At 32.8% G+C, this 16,285-nt stretch overlaps 1 protein-coding gene across 5 annotated transcripts in view; it reads right to left on the bottom strand.

Annotated features, from left to right (window-relative positions):
- Window positions 1-16,285, bottom strand: part of RICTOR (RPTOR independent companion of MTOR complex 2) — a 129,718-nt gene that overhangs the window by 46,340 nt on the left and 67,093 nt on the right. For all 5 annotated transcript variants that reach the window (XM_044232512.1, XM_044232514.1, XM_044232513.1 and 2 more), the window contains 4 exons: window positions 16,066-16,129; window positions 12,087-12,213; window positions 8,919-9,088; window positions 3,352-3,419 (listed from right to left, as the gene is read on the bottom strand). In XM_044232512.1, the coding sequence (XP_044088447.1) occupies window positions 3,352-3,419; window positions 8,919-9,088; window positions 12,087-12,213; window positions 16,066-16,129 (429 nt within the window). The remainder of the gene's footprint in view (window positions 1-3,351; window positions 3,420-8,918; window positions 9,089-12,086; window positions 12,214-16,065; window positions 16,130-16,285) is intronic.

The raw sequence follows: 16,285 nt of genomic DNA, 5'->3' as shown, positions 1-16,285 counted from the left end.
GTGCAGGGCACAAAAAATTAAATGTTAAAATAAAAAGTGAGATTTCCCTCTACTATATCAGGAAAAAAACCCTATCATTAGTTAACATTTAAATATTTACACAGGAAATAAAACATGTTTTTAAAAAAAAGGTCAGATCTACCTCAAAGAAAATTACCCAATTATGTATTGACCCCTGCCCCAATTTAAAACTCCCAACATAGTTTAAAGTAAGTTATAAATTCCACTTTTCAATTTGGTTCTACTTTTCCTGCTCTTCCTGAAAATTATTCTTAGATACCTCATTAATACCTAATTGAGCACTACAGACAGCACCACCCAATTTAATAAGCATTCCTGTCAAAAGGCTACCCCTTAGCAAAGAAAATTACCTCTTACTTTTACCACATGCTTTCTTTTTTTAAAAGTTTGTTTGTTATTTAAGTATATAGATGTATGTATGTAATCTCTACACCTAATGTAGGGCTTGAACTCATGACCTCAAGATCAAGAGTCATATTCTCTTCTCACTAAGCCAACCAGATGCCCTACCACACGTATTCTCTTCACTTGAAAATTCTTGCCCCAAACTTATTTCAGCATTTACTTTTCTTTATTTTAGCATTTCTAACATGCAAGCTCAACAACCCATATACTCACTGATATGAAATAACTAGATATTATTAATATCGCAGCTATTTTCTTCTAATTGAGTATTCAAGTATCATACTGTTTTCTTATGCAATAGTTTTCGACCATTAATCAAGCAACAGAACTATTATATTCATAAATATTTTCCACATATGACTTATGGCCTGTTTCAATACTTAATAGCAATCTTACACTCTTTATGCCATGTCAACCACCTCTATTTTCTCAACTGTCTGTGTTTTTTTTGTGCTTTTTGTCTTCCCTATTAAAGGCCTTAACAGTTGTGAGAATACAGAAATCCGAGACTGGGAAATAAAAAAATAGAGGGGTTGGATTTAAAAAAAAAAAAAAAAAAAGAAAATCAAGTTAAAGAACAGTGAGCAGTCTGTGAAAGAGAAATGAAACACTTAAAAAGATACACAAACGAGCCACACTAAGCTCTGCAGCATCAAATACATGAGAATGTAACAGAAACTAAAATGAGAAGATAGGGTGGTAGAAGAAATGAGAATTGGACAATTACAGGATAAAGTTTTCACAGCTCCTTCTTGTAAAGATTTTAGTGACAGGGGCACCTGGGTGGCTTGGATGGTCGGGCATCTGCCTTCAGTTTGAATCATAATCTCCAGGTCCTGGGATAGAGCCCCATGTAAGGCTCCCAGCTCAGTGGGGAGTCTGCTTCTCCCTCTCCCTCCGCCTTTCCCCCGGTTTGTACTCTCTCAAATAAATGAATACATCTTAAAAAAAATGTTAGTGACAGGAGTGCCTGGGTGTCTCAGTCAATTAAGCATCCAACTCTTGATTTAGGCTCAGGTCATGATCTAGGGTCATGAGATGGAGCTCCACATCAGGATTCAGGTTGAGCGAGGAGCCTGCTTAAGATTCTCAGTCTTTCTTTCTCCTTCTGCCCCTCCCACCTGCTCACACTCGCTCTCTCTTCAAAAGAAAAGAAAATGTTAATGACATACCTACAGTGACTGCCTAGTAATCCATCTCTAACCTACTCAATAAATTTGTAATATTAAAAAAAAAAAATCACTCCATTTTCCCTTGTTCCCTGGCCATAATGTACCAATACTCCAGAAACCACCCATATTCCAGGAACTAAATCAAAGTAAAGCACAGAACCAAACAGGTAAGGAAGGATTTTGGTAGAATGTACCTTATCCCTCCAACTCTGAAAAACAGCCAGGCTCATCTCTCACTCATTCTGGTAGGCAGAATTCTAAAAATGTCTACCATGCCCTCAAGATTCCATGCCCTATCCCTGGATCCTGTGAATACGGTATCATTGCTATGACTGTGACGAATTTAACCTTACAAAGCCTGGCAGATCTTAAAAGACAGGGAGATCATCTGGTAGGCTTGATCTAACTGGAGCTTTCACTAGCTAATGGCAGAAGAGAAAGTCAGAGATATTCAAAGCAAAGGATTCCAGGAATTTCTGCTCTGTTTGAAGACAGACGGAGCCAAGTGCCAAGGAAGAAGGGTGGCCTCTGGAAACTGAGAGTAGGCCCCAGCTGACAGCAAGGAAACAAAAATCTCAGTTTTACAATAGCAAGGAAGTAAATCCTGCAACAACGTGAATCAGCTTGGAAATGGATTTTTCATCAGAACTTCCAGATAAAAGCTATGCCAGCTCTTATCTGACTGACCTCTTCTGACCTACTGAACTGTGAGCTAATAAATTGATTTATTTAAGCTGCTACATTCATAGTAATTTGTCAGTTAACAGTAGAAAGTGCATTTCTGCCATCAATAAGGAGAATATTAAATGTCATCAGGAAAAGCCAGGAAAGGAGCCTAAGAATCCCAATTCACAACTCAGCAGGAGGAAGATTTGAGAAGTCTTAAACAGAGAACATCTATTTTGATTTCTTGCTCAGGTCATGAAATGTTAGGGTGTGATCAGTCCATAGTTACAGAAGTAATTAAAGATATAAAACCACTCACTATCTTCCATAAAAATGAAAAACAATGAAAAATGAAAAACAATAAAATATCTCATTTCACAATATTCTAAAACTTAAGAATTTTAAGTTATATTCTACCTATTAAATAAGTGCTTATGTCTATAATGCAATAATCCTACTAGAAAAACACTTCATAGCACATTTATTATCATCGCGCCATCTGCAAAATCTTTACAGATAATATGTTAATACACTGACCTCTAAATCAATTTATAGTTATCCCAAAATATCTCACGAACATGGGCTTTTCTCTTCAAAAAAATGTTGAAAATTACCCTACCTCATTCCTAGAAAACAACCTTTACTTTATCTCCTTTTACTTTCCCACTAACCTTACTTTCAAAATTCTACAGATTATCTTTCTGCTTAGTCAGTTTGTTAAGGCAGCTCTTCATTCTATTCCCTGTTTTATTTCATTCTTTTAAGTCTCTTAATACAATTATGCTAAAAATACATACAACAGAAAAATAATTAAAGATCTAGGTTTTTATTGCAATCTATCTTACGTTATTTTAAATAAGAAATTCTGAGTCTTTAAATTTCTCATAACTTTTTTCTTTTTTAAACCACAGCTAATTATGAGAATCACAACATAAATTTCCTATTAGTGAAAATTTACTTAAACTCTCATTGAGGAATTTACTTAAACTCTTGTTGCTCTAACTCTACATGCAATCAGACAAACCTAAAAGTTTTAACAGCAACATACACACTACCTTATAAATTACTAGGAACAAATGGTACTTACTTGAGTTGTCCTTCAGCTGTATCTGGACTGTGTCTGTAGTGAAAATCAGTATAGGGTGCTAAGATTCGCTAATAAAAAAAAAGGAAAAAAGAAGAAGAAATTTAGTGTTTATTATAAAACACATTCTTCCTGTAACAAGCTAAAATTAATTTCACTTCTCTGTATCTTTATTGGGTATGCTGTTTGAGAAACTTGGTTCTTCAAACTAATCATCAAGGAATGTATGCGTGATTTTTAATTTTATTTTAAGATTTATTTGACGGAGCAAGAGAGCATGAGCAGGGGGAAGAGCAAGGGGAGATGGAGAAGCAGGCTCCCTGCTGAGCAGGAAGCCAGATGTGGCCTCAATCCCAGGACCCTGGGAACATGGCTTGAGCAGAAGGCAGACTAGACTGAGCCACCCAGGTGCCCAATTTGAGTATTTTTAATGTACCAATTAAATTTCAGATGCACAACCCATGAATCTAAGGTTTGGTGTATTTTCTCAAACTAAGTCCATCCCTCTAACTAGCACCAGATGAAGAAGGCATTAGAATCCTTAAAGCCTCCTTATTCCGAAATTCAGTCACCACCTAACCCAAAATTATTATCCTGACTTTTAAAACCATGACTTAGTTTTGCTATTTTTGAACATTATTAAGTGGTTTATTACACCCTCTTTTGGGTGCTAGTATAAAAAAATCCAAGTTATTTGTATTATCCTTGTATTTAGCAATCTTGCTAAAGTCACTTATTTTAAACTTTTAACCACTGTACCTCATTTATCAACTCTCTCACCATGGCTACTACATTACTGTGGTCTAACTTTTAATATTAAATATAACTTAAAATACATAAGACATTATTAAAATTGCTTTCAACAATCAGTATTTTTTTATATTTAGTCATATATGTGCCTTTTCTGTCACTACTCGTTCCTTCCTAAATTTCTTTGTCTTAGATCATTTTCCCCTTGACGACTCCCTTTACTCTTTTATTCTTTGTGTGTGTCATATTTTTTTTAAATCTATTTATTTATTTGACAGAGAGAGAGAAAGATCACAAGTAGGCAGAGAGGCAGGCGGAGAGAGAGGAGGAAGCAGGCTCCCTGCCAAGCAGAGAGCCCGATATGGGGCTCGATCCCAGGACCTCGAGACCATGACCTAAGCCGAAGGCAGAGGCTTTAACCCACTGAGCCACTCAGGTGCCCCGTGTTATGTCATTTTTTAAGCAACAATGAATATTTATTATTTCATATGGTTCCTGGGAGACAGCCATCTATGACAGGCTTAGCTATGCAGTTATGGTTTGGGGCCCTCATTAAGACTGCAGTCAAAATACTGGTCAGGCTACAGTCACCTGACGCCTTGACTGGAGCTGGAGGACCTGTTTCAAGATGGCTCATGCACGATGTGCTAATTGACAGTGACAGAGTTCAGCTCCTCTCCACAGGTACCTCCCCTTGGATGCTGTAGTGTCTTCCTGACGTAAGCACAAGTAATCCAAGAAAGAGTAGTGTTTCTTTACATTCTGTATGGTCTTCTTTTTTTTATTCTTAGTCTCAAAAAATCTTTTATTTTACCTTTGTTTTTGAAAGACATTTTCTTTGGGTTAGGCTGGCATATTCTCCTTTCAGTGCTCTAAAGATGCCATTTGACTGTCTTCTAGTTTTCAAGAGTTCTGCTGGGAATCAGCTATCAGACGCATTCCTTTGAAAGTAACAAGTTTTTGTTTTTTTCTCCCCCTCAAGCTGTTTTCAAGATTTTTATTTATCTTGGTTTTCAACAATCTTACTATGATGTGCCTACATGTTTTCTTTGTATTATCTTATTCGGAGTTTGTGAGCTTTGTGAGCATAAAGTTTCATCAGTTTCAGAAACAAAAGTCTTGGCCATTGTCTCTTTGGATATTTGCTTCTGCCCATTTTCTCTTTCTTCTCCAAAGACAAAATTATATCTTATCACTTTTGTGTGTTCTATTCATTTCTTTCTTTTTCCTCTCTGTGCTTTACCCTGGATATTTTTATTGACTTTTCCTCTAGTTTACTAATATCTTCTTGTCCAAAATGCATTTTTCATTGAGTTCAGAATTTCAAGTATTTTTTCAGTACAACTTCCACTGAAATCATTTCTGTATTTCAATTATCTGTTCAAATTCACCATTTCATAATTTTCTTCTTTTTTTCTTAATTTTCCTGAACAAATTACACATGGTTGTTTTATTTATTTTCAAGATTGCTTTGAGAGACAGCAAAAAAGAGAATGTGAGAGTGAGCACGGAATGGGAGAAGCAGAGTGAGATAGTCTTAAGCAAATGCTATGATGTGAGGCTGGATCTCACAACTCTGAGATCATGATCTGAGCCGAAACCAAGAGTCGGACATTTAACCAACTGTCACCCAGGTATTGTTTAAAAGAACATCCACGGTTGTTTTAAACTCTTTCCCTCTAACTGCACTATCTGGATCACCTGTGGGTATGGTTCTATAGAATGTTTTTCTTTTGGGTGTTTAGTCAAATGATCATATCTTTTTGCATGACATTCAATCAAATTAGTAAGTGAATGTCAAACACTGTGAATATTCCAAATGATGTTACCACCATCAGAAATGGTTTATCCTTTCCTCTGTTAGGTAGAGTAAGGTGGGGGGCTGATCACCTTAATCACCAACTGTGTTAAATTGAGACTACACTGTAATTTTGAGAAGACTGTGGATACCTTTGGTTTTCCCCCGTTCCTCAAGTATGGTCTTCCAGGATTTTCACTAGAGAACTTAGCAAATATTTTTCTCCTTAGCAATAGAGACTGGGAATCTTTTCTACGTACTTCTTAAGTTTTGAACTTAAATCTTTAGCTACCCATCCAGAAAAGCTTCAGAATTTCAAGAACAAGAAATCAGTGTTTTAGTACCACACAGATGCAGAAAGCTACTTTGGCTTTTCTGATCCCAGCAAAGGCCTACCTGGATTTTCAGTTTCTAATTATATATTGATCAATTAATGGCCCCAAGAAAAAAAGTAATTACATATAACCAGTGTAAATTCACTACTGCTTTTGGGCCTTCCAACTTTTGCCCGTGGCCCCTCCTAAAAGGTCTTTGCATTCTATGCATTGAGGACTACAACATGTTCCTCATTGTGCTTATCACCTCAGGTTCTAACATCATAGTTTTTGCCCCTCACAGTCTTGTTTCAGCAAATATCTAAAGGAGTATATCAGACTTAGTGTGGGATTTTTCCTATCTCTAGGCTTACCAAACTTGTACGATTGCCAAATACTCTGGTCTACTAGGCCCACATCATGTTCTTAGCCTTTAGCCTGTGCCCCAAATCTGCAAATGTCCCCAAGAGCATCTGTAGATCTTCAGGGCAACTCCCAAAGAATCTTCCCTCTCACAAATTCCACTCTTTCTGGCTCTTATTGCTTTCACAGCTCTATGCTGCTTTAAATATATGACTTTCATAATTATTCCAGTTTTGTAGTTTCCATAGCAGATGCTATGAGCGATCGAATTTATTCTACTCTGAAGTGTAACTTTAAAAGATAAAGTTTTAAAAATTACTATAAAATTTTTACAATTACAATTTGTAATTTACAATTACTATAGTAATTGTAAATTAGTTACAATTACTATAAAAAATTACAATTACAATTGATTTACAACCCTTATAAACTGTCTATAGTATATACATTATATACATTATATTAAATGTACACATTTTTCTGTCTGAGGTCAAAACATATCACAGATAGCAGAAATTAAAGTGAGAATAAATTTAAAAAGGGATTTTTAAGAGGAAGACAGACCTGAGCCTAACAACAGAGACAGCAACACTGAAAATAGTTCCTTTGTATGAAGAAATGGAAATCAAAGTATCAATTTAGAATCAAATTTTGTAAAATATAATTAATAAAAATGAGAATAATATTCTTAGTGACTATAAAATGAAGATGATGATATTAAAGTGGATGATGAAGAATGATATCTAAGGTAAACAGAATTTGTTGAATATTTACTATGTGCTAGGTACTGAAGTACAAAGATCAGAATTTTATGCAGATTAGAATTAACATATGTAAAGTGCCTGGAAATACTAACTCATTATAAGCATTACATGAGTGTTAGCTGGTGTTATTACAACTACTATTATTATGACAGTATTTATTGTTCACAATAATTCTTTAAAATGAAAACCATGACCTTCCTTTTACGTAAGAAAAAAATGGGTCCAAGAGAGGCTCATAACTTGTCCAAGTCATAAAGCTAGTAGATTACAGGAGCAAAAAAAAATCAAAACCAGATCTGTATAGTCCAAAGTCTATGCTCTAAATCACTATGCTATTTTGGGGAAATCCTGTTAGAAGAGTAAAGAACAAACATTTGTGGTTTTAAAGAAATAGATACATAAGCAAAGACACTCCTATACTTAAATGTCTACCATATTCTTTTGAGGGTTTTTTTTTTAATTTAGTAAAGGCTTGGCTAATTTGTTTTATAATTACATAGGAATAAAAAAACAGGCCTTTATTATAATCATCTCACCAATCCTAAAATTATAGTTCTACCTGATTAAAAAAAATTCAGGCTAAACATACTATACTATACTAAACATACTATACTATACATACTATACAGGCTAAACATACTATACTATACTAAACATACTATAAAATATCAAAAATGCTAGTCCATTGGGAAATGGACTCCAATGAATAATGACTTACTGAGAAGAAAATTTTACTTATTAGTTAATGATAAAAGCTGTCAGATACTTCTACTGGCCTTAATAAAACCAGAACTGTAAGACTGAAGACAAATTCAATGTAATGATTTAGAATAACATGCTAGAGAACAATTTATCTTTTATACTTTGCATAATTTCATACCCAAATATAAACAAATCCTTAGTTTACTCTTACTCTGAATGGTATCTACAATGGACAACAATGTAGTGCATTCACACAGATAAACTATAAGATCAGTTTGTAGTAATTCTGTTCTAACCTCCACTACACACTTTATTATAAAAAAGAGTACAAAGCAGTCTTATTATTTTAGACTAACTGTAAGAAAACACTGAAATGCTAAAAAAATTAAATTGCACTATATTTTAAAAAGAAAAGATTCGTATTCTTTTTCTTTCAAGTATATATGGTCATTAGTTGCTAACAAGTGCCTCTAAGTTCAGAGAATTTTAGCATGGGTTAATAAATAAATAGTATATAATTAGCAAGAGCTATTCACACAGTTACCATAACTAAAGTTCTTAAAAAGAAACGGTTCTCTTAAATAAGCAGATAAATGTATATGCAACTTTACTTGTGCTATAATTGGCTTAATAAAGTTTTCACAGATAATAAAAAAATAAACTTCACTTTATATATTGATGAAATATTCTTGAGAATAATATTTCCAAATCAGTCCAAATGGAATGAACTATAAAATATTGCTGAGGAAAAGTCAGTCTTAATTTATGTTTGGTAATTAACTTTGTGCTGCATCTGTTAACTTTAAAATTTCAAAGCAAGAGTAAGTATGTATTTAAAGTCATTATTATAAAACTAGAAAAGGATATTAAAGTTCCTACCTCTAACTCTACATCAGCTCGCACATATTGTCGGGTCTTTGGATGATTAAGGAGGTGCAAAATTGTAGTAATTAGGGCCTCATTTATTCGACTTAATTGACAGTCGATCACATTTTTCAGGATGGTGTTTAGTCCACCTCGAAGGGCCACCACCTCTGGATTCTGAAGTGCTAAAATAAAAAAGAAAAACTTAATAAAGTATGTAGTGGATATATAATAAAAAGTAATCAGAAATCTGGAATTTTATGGTGAAACAACTTCCTTTCTGAGTTGAAAAACTTTCTACTCAAAGACATTTAAAATATGGATAAATGTATCTAATAAGAGTCATTGAATATACTCTTCCCAAAACCCTGATTTTTTTTTTAATGTCTCTGAATTGCTTTTTTATATTCTTTGTCCATATTTTACTGGAATGGTTTTTCTTTCCTATCAACTGCAAGAAGTTGTTCATTTAATGGGACTATATTAGCTTTTCATCTATTTCAGATCTTTCATCTGCTTTGCAATTTAACTTTGTATTTTAATCTTGGATTTTAAACTCAGAAACTCCTCCCTTACTTCAAAGATCAGGCCTTTTCTGATCATGCCCACACATACATCTATGTGTTTTAAATGAGTTCATGATTAACATTCCAGCTTTCAATCTCAGGAAACTGATCTCAGGAAACTGAGTTTTGCTTAATACTGATAAACTCAATCTTTTTCCAAATGTTTAATCAATTATCCTAGCATGCTTCACAAACTGACTTTTATTCTTCTGATATGCTAATTCCCTATATACCATAGTCTGTAACTCAATTTCTTTTCATTTTTCTCTCTTAATCACCTAGCTTAATAATAAGTTTTTATTACAAAAAAAAAAAAAAAAAAAAAACCCTTTCCCTTCCCTTCATTATTGTTTCTCAAAAATGTTCTCATGGTTGGATATCTCATGTTTATTCTAGCCTTAGCCTAATTCTAGAATTAGGTTGCTTCTGTTTTTTTTTCTACATTGAGGTATGTATAATTACATAAAGTAAAATTCACAGATTTTAACAGAACAGTTCAATAAATTTTGAATTTTTATATTCTTATAATCAATATCCAATCAAGATACAGAAATTTCATCATCCTAGAAAGTTCCCTCATACCACTTTTCAATCAGTATCCCCTCTACTACACAACCAATGTTCTCATTTCTACATTATTAAGAATTAACTTGACAAATTCAAATGTAAAAAGTCCCCCCAAACACAGGCACAAGTCATACATTTCTTACTAAGTTTTGTGATACATAGTTTTCTTTTCTACTCTGGAAATAGTATTTTTTTCCTAATATATTTACTAACTTTATCACTGAAACACAAAATAAATCTATCTGTATTTTCACATTTCTCCTGCCTTGAATTAGTTAAAGTTCTGTTTTTCAGCTGATTCAGAGTTTTCTAGATACATCATCTACAATATGTAAACATTATTATTTTAATTTACTAACCTGCTGAAAGTTTTTAGCAATACTAATTTAATTAGGAATTAAAAGTTTATAGTACTTACAGAGATTTACCATGAAGAATAATACAGTACTAATCTGAAATATTCTAGAATGTTAACAATGTAGAATGTTATATATGTGAATCTAGAATGTTATGTATGTGTATAGGTGTGGGTATATGTATATCTATGTGTATATGCATATAAAATGATAGTCTCATCAAAAAACTGGTAGGTTTCCATATTTTAATACTTTCAATTAGCTTACATTATATAAGAACTCTGTTCCTTGGAACAATTTTTTAAAGACAAAACTACCCTAATAAGTCTTTTTGAAGGCAATTATTTCATCAAGTACTTCTATGGTTTTTATCTTATTATGTTTTCTACTTTTTTAGTTAACTGGAAATAAAATTTCCTCCAAAAACCCATTCATTTCAGTAAGATTTTCAAATATTTATAAAAATTATTTCATAATTTTAGAAAATTCCTATTTCTTTCTTCCTCATTTGTATATTCATCCTGTGTTTCTCTGACTTTCATGTTTTTCAAACATTAGTGCATCTTTGGGTATCCATGTATGTTTCTCTCTAACTAACAGATTATTTTAAATTATCAATCTTGTTCTCTAATTAGGACTCTTAATTTCATTGTTGCTTTCCTCCTGCTTATCTGAAGCTGATTTTCTTTCCTTTTTTTTTTTTTAAATATCTTGGGCTCATGCACTTATTTTCATTGCTTTTTGCTTAATTATAAAAGCATTTTATGTAAGTTAACTCTGAATACAGCTTTCCAAGCAACGCATATACTGACATGTGAAATTTTTATTATTTTCAAAATGTCCTTGATTAACTTTCTGACTTTAATAAGTCTTTAAATGAGTATATACTGTAAATGGAACCTTTAAATCTTCAATAATAGGGTTTGATTCTCTTAAATTTAGTTTATGATTTTGTTATTAACTTTATTATACCAAAAGTGAATGTAACCTACACAAGCTCTACTTTTGGTGGGAAAAATCATCTCTTATCATTTAAAAGTGTATTTTCTGGTTTTAAGTGAGGTTGAACTTTTTAAATATGTTGATTAATCATGTTTCTTTGAGAATTATTTATTTTTCCTGCTGATCTGCATATAAATAAGTTACTTACCTATCATGTTTGTAACATTTATTTTTTGTTTGCTCCAGCACTGAGCGGGTTTTTTTGTTTGTTTCCTTTTAACAAAATCTATAGGTGCTTATTTCTTTGGTAACTCAAGACTCTTTTTCTTTATAATCATCAGTTAAATGCTCATCCATTTTTTTTCTGTTTTTCCCCACGTCACTCTTTAATTGTTTTGCATTTAGATTTTTTTTAATGTATAATAATAGATTGTTTTTTAACCGACATCAAGATATAGTGTGGTTAACTAATGTCTGAGAACCAGACTTTAAGCAATTTGATTCTCAAAACTGGAATCTGGACAATTCTTATATGCCTATAAACTAAATTTTTCATATCTTTGTAGCAATAACTAGGAATTCATGTATGAAAGGATTTTAAAATGTCATAGTCTTATATTCTAAAACACTTTATTTTTATTACTTGGAGAAAATTCTGACCCAATTCACATTAAAAAATGTTACATTCTTTTATATATATATATATATATTCCTAAAATGCTTCATTTTCATCCCTTGAAGAGAATTCTGACCTAGTTCACAGATAATGGCAATGCATGCTCGGACCATTCTGTCTCTTTCTTGAAGTCCGTCATTTCCAACTGCTATTAATGAGTTGGCCACAGAGCTAGGAAACAAGGAAGCATTCACAGTAATCATCTGTAACAGGGAGGAATCAGAAAAAGAAGTTATTTACTTCATAACACATGTTTAAAACCTATTTTGTTCAGATCAAGGTGTTTATAACCACAGAACATTTATAAAATCCAGGCATCAATTTTAATCTTCTTCATAAGAACATTTCTAAGGGTTACTAATTTGATGCAATAAGTGTTAATAATTGTTACTATGGGAAAATGTTGGCTATTTTCCCCTAATAATTCAGACTATAAGTCAATTAAATGACAATATTTAAGGTTTCTGAGATTCTAAGTTCTCTCAAATAGGAACTATATTTAATACAACTTTACAGTACCTAGACAAAGGAAGTAAGTGGTAACAACAACTGTCAACACACTACTGTACTATTCCATTTCTAACTCTTCCCCATATATAGCCACCAAGTCCTGTCCTACCAATGTATTCACTATCCATATTCTCTCTCCCATCAAACTCTAATTTGGGCCCTCATTCTTCCTCACTTTACTGCAACAGATGTCTGATAATCTCCCTCTAACCATCATTTGTTGCTATGCCAAAAGGTAAAATTAGTAATCCATAATCTATGTTTAATATTTCAAAAAGCATGATGCAAATAGTATGTTTCTGGTGACAAAACTTCGGATAAATCTAACTTTAAATGAAAAGTTTAATTGGTAATAATATATTAGTAATAGTGAAAATAGATAACATTATCTTCAGTTTGGAAATTAGAAAGAAAACAAATTACATAGTTAATGACTGTTTAATAAATAAAGCCTGGTAGGTGAACAATTTCCAAAATAATAGGTCTCTGAGTAGGGATAATCGATCTGTATTAGATGTTATTGGATTTATAAACCTATGTATCAAGGGCAAGTAATTCCCTAAATGAATCCCCTTCAACTGTAAAAATATATGTGCTATGTTAATCTCTTACTATATGAATAAAGAAATAATATATAAGGAAAATTGATGGCTTAAATCAGGCAGGCAGTGAATAGAATTTCAAGGGGATAAAGAGTAGTAACAGCTGAAAAGTGGGAAAATTATACAGAAGAAGAGAAAGACAAAAACCAGGAAAGATTATCTGGACTGGAGAGAAAGAAAAAAAAAATCAAAGACACTGAAAATGAGCATGGAAACAAAAAATCTTCCAAATAAATGAGACAAGTGAAGACAGGTGAAAAAGGAAGAAAAACCCATGAATATTCCTTAATTACTCATGGAAAAAGTTATCCTAAAGCAAATGTTTCTACCTTTTCTTTAAAATAAAGAAGATTAATACCTACATAGAAAATTTAAAAACTTTCAAAATGCACACAAAAAATCCATCGTGACCTAGCCATTATAACATTAACATTAATTTCTACTAGCTCTTGCCAAGATGTTGCTGAAAAAAAAAAAAATAGGTGCTTTGGTTGTTAAAAAATACTACTGAGGAGCACCTGGGTGGCTCAGTCATTAAGCATCTGCCTTTGGCTCAGGTCATGATCCCATGGTCCTGAGATGGAACGCCCCATAGGGCTCCCTGCTTACTCTGGACCCTGCTTCTCCCTCTCACACTCCCCCTGCTTGTGTTCCCTCTCTTGCTGTGTCTCTCTCTGTAAATAAATAAATAAAATCTTAAAAAAAAAAAAATACACTGAAATTACAGTTCCTCTAACCAATAGAGGTCACTATTCATTCAGCAAGTATGCTTCCTCTTAATTCTATCTTCTTTTAGCTAAACCAAGGAGGAACCTTGCACCACAATTCTTCCTCTGAGTCTACATCCTACCATCAGGTATAAGCAATTTTCCTGCCTTTGGATTCACAAATGTTATCTGCCTCAAATTACTCTGTGTTTTAGAAGATAACAGAAGAAAATAGCATTTTTGCAATAGCATTATTAAATTGTTAAGTGTCTATTTACTTCTACTGGGCTGTTTACAAACTAAATTGTAATGTGCCAAAACATTTTACAAGGGGTGCCTGGATGGCTCAGTGGGTTAAGCCTCTGCCTTCAGCTCAGGTCATACATAATCTCAGGGTCCTGGGATCAAACCCCACTTCGGGCACTCAGCTCAGCAGGGAGCCTGCTTCCCTCTCTCTCTCTGCCTGCCTCTCTGCCAACTTGTGATCTCTGTCAAACAAATAAATAAAATCTTAGAAAAAAAAATTTGAGGAGTGAAATCATAGCTTCAATATGACACTTTACCCACAGACAGAAATACTGTAATCTATCTTCAATATTACTCTTATTAGAATTGTAAATTTCTTTTAAGCCATTCATCCATTTACCTCTTCCTTACTATGCTCACCTGTGGCTATTACTACTAACCTGGACAATTGAAATAAAAGAGAAAAAGAGGAGATCTAGTTAATGTATAAATTCAACACTCTACCATTCTGAAGTATACACTGAATTCAAAGGGGAGTAAAGAGAAGAGTTAAAAATTTTATTTTTTTGAATAATTTAAATAATTTTTGATGCTTTTACATTAAAGCAACCATATACTGCATAAGTGTCATAAATGTTTAGGATGAAACAGGATACTTAGGATGAAACATGAAAAAATTCATACATAATTGTCCTTACCAAGTTAACTGTTAGTTCAGTGTTTTGCCATGAGGGTATAACATTAATAAACAACAAAAATTCCTTGAAAACCTCTCATTAGAAGCATTATGGGTTATCCTTACCACGCTCTAATGCAGAATTTAGATTCTGACCTATCCTATAAAATGCTTATTGAAACTGCTATGGACTGAATTGCTTATTGAAACTGCTATGAACTCTACCTAAATTTGACCCCAAAACCAGCTTGTAACACTCTATGACATTCTTTTAATGGTTAACTCCAAGCATACAAGTAAGAAAAAAGTAGAGTGGGAAACAAGTAATCCTCTTTCTCCAATACTACATCAAAAAAGTAGTAATTTCATTTACGTGTCTACTAAGGAAGAAATACAGTAGCTCTTCCCCACTCTCTTATCCATGAGGGATATGTTCCAAGACCCTCAAGTGGATATTGAAACCACAGACAGTACTGAACTCTATATACAAACTATACTAAAAGTCTACTGTTGACTGAAAGCCTTACTGATAACATAAACAGTTAACACATATTCTGTATGTTTTATAGACTATGTTCTTACAATAAAGGAAGCTAAAGAAAATGTTAAGAAACTCATAAGAGATAATACATTTACAGTTCTATATTTATAGAAAAAAATTTACATAAGTAGACCCATGAAGTTCAAAAGTCAAGTATACTTTTTTTTTTACTGTACATACATATCTACAATAAGTTTAACTCATAAATTAGGCACAGCAAGAGATTAGCAACAATAACAATAAAATAGAACTGTAATATACTATAATAAAATTTATATGAATAGGGTCTCTCTCTCTCAAAATAGCTTATTGTACTGTACTCACCCTTCTTGTGGTGATGTGAGATGATAAAATTCCTATGTGATGAGATGAGTGAGGTGAAGATGTAAGTATTGTGATGTAACATTAGTCTACTACAGACCTTCTAACCATATGCAGAAGGAAAACCACGGTTGACCTCAGGTAACTGAAACTCCAGATAATGGGTGGGGGATGGGGTGGGGCAACAACTGTATTCCTTACAGTGCATATTTTATTAAAAAATATTGTCCTAGCTGTACCCAATCACACAGAATAATTACACAAAATATTTATGCTTCACTCTAAGTTTAACAGGCCTATTCACCTCATATAATTTTAACAAAAATGTTTAATGAGAATTTAGCCTTTAAAATTTTAATATAAAGATTTCACAGAATAGTCTAAATCTAAAAATGTAAAATACTTAACGAAAACACCCAAAATCTGCCTTCTCTCTCACACATAGACCATACCTTTCTGACTAATCGAAGTGCTTGTGTCCTCTCTACCTCGTTGCTCTGCTGTATGTCAATGCACCTAAATAATACACAAAATATTTAGTTATTGATAAAAATCTTATTAAACAATTTTTTATAATACCACCAGATCAGACCCATCTTCATAATGTTAATATGGTATTTTAAAATTTTAACATGATTTTAAAACTAGCAGACACTTATTTCCTTAACTTAC

This window comes from Neovison vison, chromosome 1 (genome assembly GCF_020171115.1).
Source record: "Neovison vison isolate M4711 chromosome 1, ASM_NN_V1, whole genome shotgun sequence".
NCBI classification, from domain to species: Eukaryota; Metazoa; Chordata; class Mammalia; order Carnivora; family Mustelidae; genus Neogale; species Neogale vison.
This window is presented reverse-complemented; position numbering and strand designations above follow the sequence as displayed.